The following is a 17631-nucleotide window of genomic DNA, read 5'->3' as shown; positions in this document are numbered from 1 at the left end:
TATTAAGTTATTGTAGAAAAATAATATTTCTCCAAAAATTTGGCTAAGATTTCATACTATTAACTATTAAAACTAGTTAATATTTTAAATACTAGTAAGTTATCGAAAAGTATTTAAAACTCCATTATTTTAATTGGACGTAAACATTTCGACTTTCTTATGTGTACCATTAAAAAGATAAACAGCTAAAATGGTAAGAGTTTCTGAAAAAACCTTATCAAATAAAAACACTATTTAGCAATCTATGCATTATGGCTTACTTTGTATAACACATTTTGTCTATTTACCGTAGCGATAACTTTTCTTATAACATATATCCCGATACGTTAAAGGAAAGTAAGAACCGTCGTACATTAATTGCTGTATGGTGTTAATAACAAAAAGAAAATATTTGTTGATTATTCTGGTATTATAAAAAAAAGATGATATTAGTGTTAAAAATAAGTGAAAGTGTATAATTTATTTAGAGTTACAATCGTTTAAGAGGTTATAAAGAAACACAACTTTTCACAACACTTGTGAATTCTTTAATATAGTATGTAGTGTTGATAACAAAGATGTTTAACAAAAAAAATATTAAAATTTAAAAAGTAGTGAAAATACTTACTATGTTTGTCATTAATGATTCGAAAATATATTTAGGTCAAAGTTTGAAATTCTTGTATAAGTTTTTTGATGTGAACGTCTCTTTGTGTGAAAATATTAAGCAATTAGCAATTGGTTTAGTCCCCACCTCCATTCGAAACGCATTGTATTATGCACTGTATAATTCCACTTACAATAGAACCTCTCTGCCTTTACGTGAATTTGACTCCGCCTTCGCGCAGCTCCATGGTCAGGAGTGTTTGAACTATCTTTACGGAAGCGAAACGTGGATGATAACAAAGGCAAACGAAGAGAGACTATGTGTTTGGTAAAGAAAAATCCTAAGGAAGATCTTTGGCCCTGTGCTGGATGAAGCATCAGGACAATATAGGATAAGAACTAACAAAGAGCTCGAAGAACTTTACCCAGACGCCAAAATCATAAAAGAAATAAAGTCCAGAAGACTCCAGTGGGCAGGACACTTCAGAAGACATTCTGACGAACGAACAGTAAGAGTGGTGTGGGAGGAAGTCCCAACTGTCGTCTCCGGTGGCGAGATAATATAGCAGGAGACCTAAGCACTATGGGCGTGGAGAATTGGATAGAGGTTGCTCACGACTGAAAGAAAACAGTGGAGGCATGTTGTCGAGTCGGCGAAAACCCACAAAGGGTTGTAACGCCACGGAGTAAGTAAGTAAGCAAGATTGTTAAGCGACACACAGAGAAAATAAACAATACTTTAAGATTACTTTCAATCTTACTATCAAATGAAATTTATCAGTTTCTCGTATACCTGTCCTAATAATAGTTAGTACTCCATCATACATATCTCACACAATCTTCACATATTCATCAAGAACTTGCTTCTTATTAAGAGATTAATAATACCAGTCCTAGATATATTAAACTATTATTTTTTACAATCATTTCACCATCCCAAGTGACCATACGAACACGATCGAAAATATCTACCAGAACAACACAGTAAAAGTAGAAGAACTAATCGACTCAATTAAGGCTGGCAATGGGAACAGACAGGGAGATTATCTGAGCTCTCTGTTATTCAACCTGATCATGGATGAAATAATAAAAAACGTAAGAACAAAAAAAGGATACCAAATGGTATAAAAACACCTTAAAATAATTTGCTATGCAAGCCACTCAATACTAACCCTCTCATAGTGAAGATGATTTAGGACGTAATATTTCATCAATTTAATATAACCGCCAGAAAATTTCACATGATAATTTCACCAAAAAAAAAAACAAAATGCATGGTTGCATGGCAAAAAAAACAAAAACCTTAAAAAATTGATGGTAAGACAATATGAAACAGAGCTAGAAGTACAGATATACGATGTAGAGTTAAATTGAACGATCATATGAGCCGAGTGGCAACAAATATTAGAGAAGACAATTAGTTAAAAGATCACGAAAACGATGGCAAGAGAACTTTCTGAAGGCACAATGAAAAACAGACCAATGTCTACATAACAAGAAGAACAATAACTCATTTCTAGATGAACATTCTAGATGCTCTACAAATTAAACTGTTTTTGGAAAGCCTGATTTTTCTGTTGCAGGCTTTGTTCTGAGTACCCTTTAATAGTTCCTTTAATGGTTGCACACCATCATTACGTCATTAAGCATTAAAGAATATTACCTTGGAATTTCACTATCATTTCTTGCATTAATAAGAATTAACAGCTAAATACTGAGCCCGGTTTCTTCCTTCACATAAGTCGTTTATTTAAGAATACTTCAAAATTTATTATTGTTGTGTATTCAAACATAACATAATGTATTTCGAAAATATGCCTAACTGAAAATTTGAACGTTTTTTAACAAAATCCCTACTTATATCTTCCGGGAACATATTTTATCACGATTTATGCGGCGATGTGAATGTGTGCGAACTGATAGAAAACAGATAAGGGGCGTAAGCTCCAGGGATTTATTCGGTATCTTTTACAGGCTAGGCGTGTGTGGTTTTTTGTCCCTTTCACTTACAAATTATAAAACATTCCTTTCAACTTGTTAAATGCCCTAAGTGGCTACATCTGAGACTTGTTGAACCGAGAAATGTGTTTTCAAGTTGGCAGGGAAAAATTTACAACCTGCTCGTCGTGATCTTGCGTAACTAAATATTTTTATGAGATCATGTGATAGTACAGTTATGTTTTTATGATCGAATGATCTCTAAGAGTAAAATAGAAATCGAAGTTAGAAAAAAAATATATGTTTAAGAGGCTTGGAAAAAGTATATACACACACTGTTTGGATACATTAACTATCATAGGATAAAATACTATTTTTTATTATATATTTTATTTTTGTTTATTTTTCGGGTCAGTTTTTGTCATAATAAACTGTCAAAAACAGATCATTTCTCTTAACACAACCAAATTGTTAGTTTTCGTTCTTTTAAATTTTGTAATTTATATACAGGGCGTTCCAAGATGTTTTTAACAGTCTCTAATTCAGGAAATAATGAATATTTTTATTTAAAATTGGGAAATGGTATTTGGACTTACATTACTATCAATTAATGCATGCATGAGATCTGTGACGTCAATGAAAATGAAAGATATAATGAAGATACAATAAAAAAATTAAATGGATCATGGGGGTGAAGGTTAAGTCAAACGAAAGGCTTTTTGTGCTTCAACACAAGCGGCAAAGAAATAGTCCCCAACACGTTGGCTCAGAATGTAATCAATGATCAGTTCACAGTCCATGTTGAAGACACAACGCTTACAATTTCATACATCCCGATTTGGATTATTCCTTCAGATTATGGTTTTTATCTGCCACGGATGCAGGTAGGCCAGTGATCAGTTTGCAAATCACTTCAGATCTATTTTAAAATCCTGCTTTTATTGCGGTATAAGTTGGTACTATCTATGAGTTCTTCTTTTTATGTAGGCATGACTCTGTCTGTTTTTCAATGTGCCAGTCTGTCTGACCAGTAAGTTGTCGTTCCATCGTTTTCGTGGTCTTTCTACTGTTCGTCCTACTATTGGGGAACCGTCTCTTGCTGTCTTTACTACTCTATTTGTTGTCATTCGGCTTATATGATCGTTATATTCTACTCTTCTATTTCTTACCCCGTTCTTGATGTTTTCCACCTTGCATCTACTTCGTATATCTGTACTTCTAGCTCTGCCTTTCATTTCTCTTCCGATATTTTTATTTCTCCATATTGTTTTCTTCAGGCAACCTGCGGTTCTGTTTGCTCTATTCACTTAATCTTCCATTTCAGTCTCGAGCTTTCCGTAGCTAGATAATGTAATGCCTAGATATTTAAATTCCATCACTTGTTCTATTATCTGACCTTCCAGCTCCAATTTACATCTTAGTCGATTTGCTATTAGAACCATGTATTTTGTCTTTTTTGGGGAAACTAACATGTTAAATTTTATGGCGGTTATATTAAATTGGTACAGCATACGTTGTAAATTATCTTCACTTTGAGAGAGTAGTATGGAGTCGTCTGCACGTCTGCATAACAGATTATTTTAAGTTGTTTTTCTCCCATTTGGTGTCCTTTTTTAGTTCTTACTTTTTTTATTATTTCATCCATAATCAGGTTGAACAATAGGAGGACTCTGAGAATTTCCCCTATCCTGAGTCTTATCCAATTGCCCATTGGTTCAATAGGGTCATTTAGTTCTTCTTCTACTTTTACTTTTATTATGTTGTTTTGGTAGATATTTTCGATCGATCTACGAGTTCATTTATGCTAATTAGTGATGAGTTTACGTGTACCAAAATATGCACATGTAGCCAGAAATGTCATTTGAAATCTACAATCTTTACACTATCCAGAACTTGTTATATGGGTACACATGATATACTTTATATATCTATATATACCAATATATTTTTTAATGTAACAATTTTCCATAATCAAAGATTGTGAAATAAATTGGTAAGTTGGCAAAGTCCAACCAAATAACTTTTAGATTTACTGTATTCATCCAATAACTAAAGAGTAAAGAAATAGTAATCAATAAAGTTTCAAAACAATAAAATTTCATCTACTCATCGCACATTACATGACCAATAACACGTTTAGTACAGCATTTTTAGTATTGCGTTTTTTTACAATTATATTATATTTTCCGGTTTTTTTCAGCAGTGGCACACCTTTCTGGTAGGGATAAATAGAATGAGTAGCACCGAGACCTCAGCCCCATCTCTTACTGTACTGCTTATACGTAGATGAACTAATCCGCTTGGCCAAGGACTAATTTTATAATTCTGATAGATAAAAAACAGAACGTAAAACTATACATACATGAGGTACATAAAATGAATATCAAAAGATACTCAAACCTTTATTTTATTTTAATTTGACCAAACCAATAAGATACCAATACTTCGTCACGCTATTTGAACTCCAACTGCTTGATTATATATGAATCCGACAGAAAATTCCATCTCTACTGAACAATACAGGTGAAACGCTTTGATAAATGGCCGGTGGCACCAACCAAACGGTACGTTATACACCCAACAAAGGTTTATATCAAAAGAGAAAGGATATAATATATTCAAGCCACTCCTCCAAAGAATCTCAATTGGTAGACCATGCAGGTATACCTGTAAATTATAGATTGAATAATAAAGAAAATTTATAGATGGAAGGCCCACTTTCTTTCCTGTTAAAGAGCGGTACTCGGTAATGATTTAAACAATTCAATTTAAAGGGACTGCCATTTTACACATTATTTTTGAAAAAATCCAATTTATTTTAACTTTATTCATATAGCTAGTTTTATATATTTTTACATGCTAGTTTTTAACAGACAGTTTTCTTCGTAATATTTTAAAAGGCAGTTTACATAAATAAGACATTTACATAATATAAACAAGAGTTTCTTCTTATCTGTTTTCATCTTGTCCTTTTTGACAAATTTTGTCGTTTTTCCGTTGATCAACTGATTCTTATATTCTTACAGATATCTAATTTTTATCATTTCTTCTACAATATACGTTTTTCTTATATACGTCTTTTATATGTTTTTGGTCTATTGGTTTCGTTCTGCTATTTTGCCATTGCATCTGATATATTGTTCCACCACGATCTGCAATATTCTTTGTTTTAATTGTATCCATGGTTAGTTAATAATGTAGGATCTCAGATAATTATTATTATGCCAATCCATTTATTAATGAATTGATTAGGCTCTTATTCTACATTCATTGAAGATTCATATTTATAGTATATTTGCAAATGATTGATAGTACAAATTTTATTACACGTAAAATAAAATCCAATATAACATCATCCAACAGTGATGGAGATTTTCTAAAATAAAATATTCAGCATTGTTCTGAAAATGTTTGTGTTTTACCTAAAATTTTTAAACATACCAATTTATTTCAATTCTTATCGTAAATTTTGTAGTCATTTTAATCAACAAATGATATAAGTATGTAATCTCTACAGGTACAAAATATTTACAATTTTTAAAAAGGGAAGGGTCAATTTATAAGCCCTCAACTTTCTTAGAAAGGATTAAAATTTCCAAGCGGCAGAAAGTATTTTGCAGATTGTGAATCATTTTAGTTAAGATTAACAGATTGTGTTTGTAAAGTCCTTTAATTATAACAAGCAAAATTGTTAGTTCTATCATAAAAAGCGATATTAATAATAAACTTGTTTTGTACAAATGTCATAAACATTTAATTTTACTCCTGTGAAATTAAAGTGTCAATGAAAACTTTAGTGTTAAATGTACATGATGCTCTTGTACATGAACATTTTACAAGTACTGTTCGAAGTATAGTTTCTAAGTGTTCAGATATAACCGAAGTTAAAGAGATTTATAGACTTTTAAAGCAACAAAAGAGTGGAAGTCTTACAGAAGCACCTAAAACGTCAACAGGGAGAAAACCCATTCATATAGACGATACTATGAAACAATCGATTCGAAGAAAAGTTTCCTACTTTGGATAAACTTTTAGTGGACATTAATGATGACGAATCTTTGCCAAACATTAAAATAGATAAAATGTGGAAAACTTTGCGTGAATTAGGATTCGTTTATGAGAAAGAAGAAATTATTTGTTGGAGAAAGCAATATTTAAGGAAAATTCGAAAATTGAGTAGCAAGGGCAAAAATATTTTTTATTTAGATGAAAAATGGATAAATGAATGGTATTTTGTAAAAAAAGTTTGGCAAGATAAACTGGTAACAAATGCTCGTAAGGCGTTTATAGAAGATTTGCCTACTGGGCTTAAAATGCTAAAAAAAAATTCCAAATGCTAAAGGTCGTAGTTTATCACTGACATTGGAAGAAATAAAGGATTTGTTGATGAAAGTTTGCTAGATTTTATTTCAAATTATACAAACGACCACCATGAAGAAATAACTGCTGATGTTTTTGAGGAACATTTCAGTCAAATGATAGATGTATTACATAACCTATAAATACATTTTTTTTCCGAAAAAATGTATAGCTTTTATTTGGAAATGGCTGCATGTCTAGTTTTTTTTTTCTATTTTGTGTTTTTAATCAAAAACTACATCTCCTATTTTCCCAGATTTTCCGTCAGGATCGCAACCTTCAAAACCCCAAAAAAACTAGTTTTTAAGGGTGTTTTGGGAATTTTTTCCATTTTATAGACTTAAAAAAAATCAAATCAGCGTTTTTATAGGTTGTATATAATTTGAACTAACCGTGTCCTTTAAGACATTTAAAAATTGGGAAACACCTTTAGGCTCCTCAAAAACTGTTTTTCAGGGTTTTTAAGGAAGTTTTTGCGGGGCTAATTATATTTTTTGAGATCGATACAACCTTAATCAACTTTTGGTGTTTTTACGTTTTATGTGAATAAAAAATAAGACAGTGCAATTTTACCCCGTCACTCCCTCCCCTATCCCAACCATTTTTTGATTTTTATTTATTTTTTTTTTGAGATATAGGTCAATTTTATGTATTCTGTGTATTTTATCAAAAAATATATTGTTGATTTTTTCGAATTTTTCCGTAAACCATCTTCAAAAACCATAATAATTGTTTTTTAATCGTTTTTGGGAATTTTCCCCATTTTATATACTTCAAAATATATGAAATAAAGGTTTCTTTATAGGTTATATATAAATTGAAGCCACTGACTCCTTTAGAGAACATTCAAAAATCGGGCAAAACACCTTTAATTCCCCAAAAACTACGTTTTTTCAGGGTTATTTGATCATGTTTTTTGAGATCAATACAACCTATATCATTGCATCTCCAATTCATCAAAGAAATTCAGGTCTCAAAGCAGCAAATGCAACCGTCGTTTATGTGAAAAACCACAGGTTTTCAAGTTTTTCTAGCTGGGTCATTTTGTTCCATCCGCATTATATGTCCTATCCACCTCAGACGTCCTATCTTAATATGTTTTACGATATTAGGTTCCTGGTATTTTGTATAAATTTCGAAGTTGCATCCATCGTCTTCTCCACACTCCATTGTCATTCACTGCTCCATAGATTCGCCTTAGTACTTTCGAAACATCCTAACGTTTTCATTATTTTTTGTTAGAGTCCAGGTCTCTGAACCATATGTTAGGACTGGGCGTATTACATTTTTTACAATATTATAAAATACTCTTAGAAATTAAAAAGTATAACAAATTATTTTTAAAGTACTTAATTTACCTAATTTAAAAAAAAATCAACAAATATTTACCATACGAACACTATTATTATCTTTATCGCTTCATCGTTTATTGTATTAAGTTTTAATACCTAAAGTTAAAGCGAAATAGATCCGGTTTTACCGGAATATTTAACGATATGTTATTAAATACTCAAGTCTGTAATCTTATTAATTAATATGTATTTAATAATGTTTTAATAATTCTACCGGAAATCATGAATTGGTCAAAAATTTAGGGTAAAAAAAAATATAGGAATATTGAACAATTTTCAACCAACGGGAACCAAAACGTACACTAAGCTTTCTTACCGAGTATTAAAAACACGTTGGTCGAATTGGTAAAATCCTGACAAAAATTGTCGTTAAATTCCATCTGAAAGACACAAGAAAGTCTGCGATCAGACTAAAATCCAAGACAACAATTTTTTGCTCTAGGAATTCACGTACTTTTTGTAGCTGTGATTCACGAATCAGTTGTTCCAGAACCCACCATGATAAAATAAAACCAGCAAATTTTATTGGATGACAAACAGGTACGTTGCAGAACATCCCACTTCTATCCACGGACATGACCAACTTAAATCCTGAAGCGAGAGTCTTTATATAAACAGAATGTGGATCTCAGCGCTACAAAATATGAAATCTCTCCCCAGACTTACCAAAAATTATAGTACCAATTTGGAACAACATACAAATTCTAGAGAGTACTCAAAGGCCATAAATAGCGCATATTATATTCGAAAAAGATCATCAGTAAGTGATAAACAATTAGGTCCATTGCCTCAACGCATTTGATTATGTTGCTGCAGTTGCAAACGAAACATTAAGAAGGAATAGTTCCCGACTACAGTCCATAACCTCCACAACAATTCGTTAGAAAAATAGATTTATAATTTTATAAAAAAATTACAATTGGGGCAGTAAAATCTTGGTTGTTGGGTTAGTAGGTAAGAAAATTTGTTCTATCAACAGGAGACCTGGACAAAGAAGTGAGAGATCAAGTACAAAAAGCAAATAGACTGGCAGGATGCCTTAATAACACTATATGGCGAAACAGACACATTAACACTGAGATGAAGTCAAGAATTTATAAAGGCAGTGTGAGACCAATAATGACATGCTTCAGAAACAAGGCCCGACAAAGCCATAACGCAAAAGCTCTTGGAAACGGCGGAGATGAGAGTACTGAGAAGAATTACAGGAAATACGCTGACAGATCGAAAGAGAAGTGAAGACATTAGAAGAAAATGTAACGTACAGTGTAGAAATGAATGGACACATAATAGAAAAAAAGAATGGAATAAGCAGAATGGAGGAGACCCGTGTCATCAAAATAGCAAGAGATAAGTCACCAATCGGCAGAAGTATCGGACTACCGCGCAAAAGATGGAACCTTCCATAAAGTTATTAATCCACCACTGAACAAGCAGAATTGCTTATAACGAGGATGATGAAGAAGAAGAAGAATAGGAATAAAATGGGCGTCATATTTCAGATAGATTGGAAAAATAATAAATATAAGTTAACCTATGAACACCAACATTAAACAGAACAATTATACAACATTCAATTTTTGTTAGAAGAGCCAAATCAAGTCCCGAAGTTTCGCATTATTGGCAGTATCATCATTACAGGAGAGTTTAGCTATCGATATGTCGTGTCATCATTTATTCGTATTAACATAGAACAATCAAACGCTTCCATGAAAGTGCAGAAAAATGCAACATACAAATTAAAATAAGTAAAAACATGCAGAAATAAATATATTTAAACAATTCAAATTTTATACTTAATAAAAAAAAGTTTCATATTTTTGTAAAAATATAGTGTATACAATGTTTCCCCAGCGTACAAAACGTAACTTAATATTTCTAACGATCACTTACTTGCTGACAACGAAGCTGCTGCTGAGATCGGTCGACTCCTTTGTGCTGAAGAGTTAAGACCATACTGGTCAGTCGCGTATGACGGCCATTCGCCATAGATGGCATTGGGTAAGTACGTGGTGCTTCGGTGATGATTGTGGTTGTTTGTAAAAGTTGTTGGCAACCTACTGAAACCAGGTAACGATGTAGATGAGGAGGTTACTTTAGGATAGTCTTCTGCTAAGGACAAGGCTCCTGTTGTGTTAACACCTGAAAATAATAAAATATATATTTATTATTTGATATTTAGTAGTGATATGTATGTTTCAAAAATGTCATTTATCAAAAAAAAACCATAAAATAAGATGTTAGTGAGCGCCTTTATCCTGATTGTTTGTTTACTTGAGTTAAAACATAAACAGACGTAATTAATGTAATTTAAGAAGGATTCTGACGGAAAACCTTTTAAAAATGTTATTCTTGCAAATACACTTTCAAAAAGGTCACAAAATAATTTTAAAAACATTTGAGTTATTGGTAAATGAAAGTAATCATTTATTATGATTACTAATTTATGTAATACTAAGAATATTAGGTAATATGCTTAGTAGCTATACTATAATAAACATAATTACCCGTCAAAGTCAATGTATATGTCAAATAAAAGCCCTCAAGTAGTTAATCGATCTAACCGAAAAACACCAACATAAAAAACTTTTATTAAACACCAACCGAAAAACACCAACATTAAAAACTTTTATTTAAAAAAAAATCATTTAGAAAGGTAGAAAGGAATATTCTAAAAATGGTAATTAAGAAAGCAAATTGACAATTCAGTTTTGAGAGTGTTAGTATAACAATTTTATTTATATGGCAATTTATTATAATTTTCCATTTTTCCCTTATCACCCATTTTCCCCCAATATACTCTCTTTTCGCATCCCTAGATCACTCAATAAGAACCTTTGGTTGTGAGATGTAATACTGCAGGTCATCCTGCGAAAAGCTGTTAAGAAAGTGAGCCGATTTTTGTTATACGTCCTTTAATGACTCGTGGCGAGTTCTTTTCAGCAATGATTTGATTTTTAGAAACAGGTAGAAGTCGCAGGGTGCTAAATCTGGCAAAAAGAGTGGCTACTGCATTAGTGTGGCCTGGTTTTTGGTCAAACAGTTCTTGAGAGCATATCTAAGATCCGGAGAGATAAAGTGCTCGATGTTATCGGGCACGTTGTCGTCATGGAGAATCCAGAAGTTCTCTTTCCACAGTTAGCGGAACTAGTAAATACCTATTAATTGTCGAAAAACTTGTAGTGCCCATTCCATTTGAATTACGTTTTCCTTGCTTATCCTCGCTTCCACTCCATTACCGCTTGGTTTTAGGCTCATATTGAAAAATGCATATTTGTCACAAGTTTTGATCTTTACCAAGAAATCTTAGTCCTTTTTTATACATAACAAATGTCTTTAGGATGCAACTTATGTTTCGCCGTTAGGAGTTTGAGTCAAGCTTAGCCCATACTTTCCTTACATTCCTCATTCAAAAGATATCTCGAAGTTTCTTCATTGTTGTTGGACATAATTCTTAATTGGCGGTCTTTTCGAACCAATTCAGTCACTTTTTGAACGTTCAAATCACTTTTCCCGACGCCCAAAGCGCTCTTCTTTTCGATTCTTTTTAGATTCGAAGCGAATCTAAAAACTCTAGCACGCGATAGACAATCATCTCTTTGCAAAGCTTCATAACTTTAAAAACACGGACCTTTGTTATTAGATGATTACAACGGGACTAGTTGTTATAGCTGCTTAAAATTTTTTCCAAAGACCAAGAGAGAAATTTATATCTTAACCACGCCCTTTCGTTCTTAATTAACATAATTGACAGACCTCGAATGTTCTAACGGTTTCAGCTTGTTTGAAAGAACAATATTGGTGTATCTTCATTGTTATTGACGCTACTTATCCTCATAGATATAGGTATTCCAAACCCTGTAAGGGATTATTAAAAATGGTTATTTTTAATAAAAAACCTTAAACACACTTTATCATATAAGATATGATTCATGAGAGCACTGATGAAACCAAGATTTTTATAGAAAGTTAAACCAGCTTCAAGTGGAGCTGGTTTTATTTATATTAAAAATAATTAACGGAAAGAATATAAAGGAAATAATATAAACAATCACTATAACAGAAGTGGCCATTGTAAAGACTGAGTAATGATTACATATTTGTTATCACAATTAAAAGAAAATGTTTAGAAGTAACTCTTTATGTACTTTTTGTGGTATTGTATGTATAATAAATGTGTCTTAAAGACTTATCTGCGACTTTTATTTTATTGAGGTTTTTGTTATCAAAATTAAGCCAATATAAATGCCGCTTCCCGAAAGCCAAACTGGATAACGATTAAAAATACCAGCAAAAAGTACGGTACCACGGTTGGTCGAAGTTTTTATACAATTATAATTTAGTAATTTATCTCGGTAAATATATTTTTTAAATATTTACCTACATGTTTATATTACAAACTTTATTAGGTGAAGAAAAGTAACAGCAATATATAGTTAAATAAACTTAATACTTAGCTATACGAAGCTGTATTAAGATATTTAGTACTTAAGACTATATTTTTAGACTTATTATTGTTATATAAAAAAATTAAATTATGTTTATGTTAATTATGCATAACAATGATAGCCCCTTCGTAGTCAGATCTAACATTTGAATAAACTATTATTCAAAAACATCCATCCCCATTCATGTCATCGTGGTTTTAAAATCATCACCATTATGAACCCTCAAAAGTACACTGTTGAACATACTCCTCCTCCTCCAGTTTTCAACCACTTCTACCTTGCGCCGCTCTCATCCAGTTTTTATTAAGCCTTCTTAAATCGTCAGCCCATCGTTTAGGTGGTCGACCGACGCTTTTCTTGTCTTCCTTTGGTCTCCATTCCAATAACCTCTTTGTAAATCGCCCACCTGTCATTCTAGCTATGTGTCCTGCCCATCTCCATTTTAGTCTGGCTATGCTTTCGATAACGTCAGTCGCCTTGGTACTTTTCCCGATCTCTTCGTTTTTTACTTTGTCTCGCAGAGTTATTCCTAATATGGATCGCTCCATTCTTCCCTGTGTAACTCTTAGTTTGGTAGCCGAGACTTTTGTTAAGGTAAGTGTCTCTGCTCTGTTTGTGAATACTGGAAGGACGTATTGAACAAATACTTTTGTTTTGAGGCATTTGGGCAGCTTATTTTTAAAAGTTTCTCGCAATTTTTCATATGCAGTTTTCCATACCCAAGAACGATTCTTTTCGTCAGTTTATGGGTCTGCTTATTCCTGCCTATCATAATTTCGTGTCCTACGTATTTATATTTATCTATGTTTTGAAACAACAGCTAGGGAAGACAGAATGGTGAAAGCGCCGATAGAAATAGACCTTGGGAAAGAGAGATACCGCATGAACAAAAAGAATGCTACACCTACCTGAAGAACACGTCAACAGCATTCTCGAAAGCTATAAGAATACAGACCCAAATGACATTATAATAGAAGCTATAGAGGAAAGCCAGAAGAAACACTGCCAAAAAAATTCATGTAACGAAGTCCCCCCATTAATGGAAGACGGGAGAAAAATGCAAAGTAATAGAAGCAAAGAACATCATGAACTTAGAGAGATAGATAAAAGAATACAAAAATCTATTAGGATGTAGGTACAACCGAAAGCAAAAAAGTAAAGAAATCCAACAAACGATTGAAAATAACAAGAGTCTTAATGTTCTAAGGAGAAAATTGACAAATGGCAAAAAAGAAGTAATAAAATTAAAGGATAAAGGTAAAAATATCATCACCAACATAAATTAATTACTAAGGGTAGTAGAAGATTTACAGAATTATACAGAAGTAAACAAATTCTGGATGAGCAACTAACAGAAAAGTTAGAAAATTCAGGAAAAAGATAGTCAACCACAGATCGGAATTGATGACATATCAACAGACAAAATAAGGAACGCACCGAAGAAAATGAAAAGAAATAAAGCCCCGGGGGAATATAATATTGTTATAGAAGATTGGAGGAGACAAACTTTTAGAGAATATAAAGAAATTTTTTAACTTATGTCTGTACCAAAGTGAAACACCTACAAGATGGCACAGTGCACTTACCATATTATTATACGTTCGACGAATGTGTGCTTCCAGTCATGACTTCGGGCGTTGAAACACTTTCCTTAACCCAGGCTACAGCAACCACACTCAGAGTAGTCCAAAGAAGAATGGACCGCTCGCTACTTGGACTAGCTCTCAGAGACAGGGTTAGAAACGAAAAATTATAAAAACAGGCATCACTGATAACATAGAGCGCATAGCATGGCTGAAGTGGCGCTGGGTGGCCATGCGACCAGAATAGACAAAAAACTACAGTGTGGAGACCACGAGCTGATAAAAGAAGCAGAGGTAAACCACCTACATGATGGACAGACGACGGCAAAAAAAAATCGCTGGGAATTGGCTGCAGGAAGCTCAAGACTGACAGAACTGGAAAAATTTAGGGGACGTCCATTTTCAACTTTGGACGCAGAAAGCTGAATAATGATGATGATATTTTGAAATAAAAGTTAATAATCTACCTTCCACAATACTTTCAGAACTTCTGATATGCAAAATAATAAACATTTTTCTTTTCTGATCGAGGATTCAGATCCGTCGATATCACTCCCAAGAATGCCTGCCTATCTGCTTTTTTGTCTTGTCAGTATTTAAAATTTGTATATGTCTGTACTTATCTGTTTCGTATAGATAATATTATATGTGTCTATTTTCTTTACTTACTTTTTGACACTTAAACTGTCTGAAAAGTTTCCGTAATTTAATTGTAGAGAATTTCGGATAGTCCCTATTTTCTTGGACACATGGAATAATTTTATCAAGCGAAAAAACTTGTATTTAATCTTCTTTTATCTGGCCCATCGATTTGAATTTGCCGTCAGCCTGGAGAAATTTTAGTGGTTGAAGGGGTTTACGTTTGCTTTGATTAATTTATAAATTATGGTCTGCCAACAAACATTATAAGACCAATTATATATACAGTAATATCAGCAGATGCGTCAGAATTTTTTTTTATTAGTACGTAACAATATATTAAACAAGGTATTTCATTAAAAGATCACGCACCTGGTTTTGGTCTTTTAGATTGTATCTGTACAGTCTCTATATTATTCCTTATTCTATTTGCACAAATCTTGTAAAATTAATTACACTAGTACATTGTAAGAGATGCCGAGTTACACAATAGGGGAACAATCTTTAATAAATCAACGCAGATTATGGCTTACGCTGACGATCTGGATTTGATCGCACGTACTACACGAGGACTTAAAGAGATGACTTCCACCTTCTTGACAGCCGCACAAAATATGGGACTTAAAATAAACGAGGAAAAAACCAAAATGTTAGCATCTTTTCCAAATAACAGAGATAGAGCTAGAAATGCCGAAGAAAACTTCAGTATAGACCAATATAATTTTGAGGTAGTAAATAAGTTTACATATTTGGGTTCTCTCATAACAAACGATAATGACACATCTGAAGAAGTAAAACGGAGGGTACTTCTAGCAAACAAATGTTATTTTGGACTAAGCAAGCAGCTAAAAAACAGAAATTTAAGCCAGAAAACCAAACTAATAATATATAGAACACTCATCCTACCAGTACTGACATATGGGTCAGAAACATGGACCATCTCCAAAACAGACGCAAATCTTCTGCTCGTCTTCGAAAGGAAGATACTAAGAAGAATAATGGGCGCATTCTGTGAGAATGGTATTTGGAGAAGGCGATATAATTTCGAATTGTACGAGAAGTATAAAAAAATAGTAAATGGTAGAGATGTAATATCCTTCATAAAAATAGGTAGGCTTAGATGGGCTGGACATGTGTCAAGAGCAAATGAAAATTACCCACCCAGACGAACTCTATTATCGGTCCCAGTGGGAAATAGGAGTAGAGGTAGACCACGACTGAGATGGAGGGACGGTGTGGACGAGGACGCAAGGAAAATCGGCGCGGCAAATTGGCAACCGTTGGCGATGAACAGAAACGACTGGCGAAATAGACTGGGGAAGGTCAAGGCTCAACTAGAGCTGTAGCACCACTGATGATGATGATGAATGTACATTGTAAGTAATAATACGTTTAATACTATGTTAAATAAAAAAATATCAATAAAAAAAGGCGACCTGAGAAAAGATTTGCACATTCCGTAGTTAATAGCTGCTTTGTTTTGGAATATTTTGCAACGAAAAAGGTCCAGGATAACCCAAGATATGTCATTTTCCGAGCGCTCTATTTTGAAACTGCGTTGGATATTATGAAGGGCGCGGCTGGTACTTCAGTCGGTTACTCTCACTCATATCTCTAGGCGGAACGCAAAGTACTCTTTGTTTACAACACTTCTGTTTAAACAATTTTCAATAATTTTTTTTTGCTAAAAGTTTTGTTATAAACTTTGATTTTTCTTATAAAAGATTGATTAATTTCAGTCATTAATGCTGTCAATTAATGAGAGTGATTCAAGAAGGGGCTATCTTGACTCTTGAAGGCCTAACATTTTTTTTTGGTTTTAAAAGTTGTGTTTTTTACCAGTTTTCCAATTATTTCTTAGCCATTTAATTTGAAATAAATTCTACGGAGTTATTGTAAATGTTTATAAGCTTAAAAAAGGCTATTTATTATTAAATCATTTTATGTACGTAAATGTAATTTAAACATTTTTCCATAGGTTGTTACTGTACGTCTTCAAAAATAAATAAGCTCCGGATTATTAAGATCCATTTAGTCAAATTATCTGGAGCAGCCTTAGAAATTAGCACATTTTTTAAAAATCTTATAAACAAATTAAATTTCGCAAAAACATTTTGTGTAAAAAGTTGCTTTTCTGAAAAAGTTGTCAGCTGACGTCAAATCTCTCAATAGTTTAGTTTTTAAGTTATGAGTACAACAATGAGTTTGACGTTTAAAAATATTTCTACTAATAAATTGATGAATCCCTAGATGAGAGTCTTTTTGTAATATCTCATAATACACATTTCAACTGTCAAACTCGTCTCTACAGTTGTGACGAAAATGGGTTGATTTTTTTAGTAACTTATTCGGTCTAATTTCATATTCTGAACAATCGTATGACTTGACTATTTTTATATGTCATTAATACACACAGCGCAAAAGTCTAAGGATATTTTAATAATTTGACAATACCCAGGACAGAAATTTCATGACCATATAAATTTGCTTGTACTATAATTGTTGATACAGACACTCACTTCTTATAAAAAAAAATTGTAAAACTGATAGCAATTCGTGTTTTAGAATGTTTTTTACAAGGCACAAAAAAATCGACATTTTTATGTTTTGTTTATTTTTAATTTTAGTCACTTTATACCATTCTTGCTTAATAGGTGAGTTAAAGATATTGTCCTTTTACCATGCAACGACAACGTTTAACGTTGGACGAGATGCATAGAGCCGTGG

At 32.7% G+C, this 17631-nt stretch overlaps 1 protein-coding gene across 2 annotated transcripts in view; it reads right to left on the bottom strand.

Moving 5' to 3' along the window:
* The window catches only part of LOC140435025 (uncharacterized), a 259425-nt gene that overhangs the window by 35697 nt on the left and 206097 nt on the right, over nt 1–17631 (bottom strand). For both annotated transcript variants that reach the window (XM_072523690.1, XM_072523691.1), the window contains exon 5: nt 10128–10376. In XM_072523690.1, the coding sequence (XP_072379791.1) occupies nt 10128–10376 (249 nt within the window). The remainder of the gene's footprint in view (nt 1–10127; nt 10377–17631) is intronic.

The sequence above is a fragment of the Diabrotica undecimpunctata genome, chromosome 2, assembly GCF_040954645.1.
Source record: "Diabrotica undecimpunctata isolate CICGRU chromosome 2, icDiaUnde3, whole genome shotgun sequence".
Classification (NCBI taxonomy): domain Eukaryota; kingdom Metazoa; phylum Arthropoda; class Insecta; order Coleoptera; family Chrysomelidae; genus Diabrotica; species Diabrotica undecimpunctata.
The sequence above is the reverse complement of the archived record's forward strand: the minus strand, read 5'-3'. Positions and strand labels throughout refer to the sequence as shown.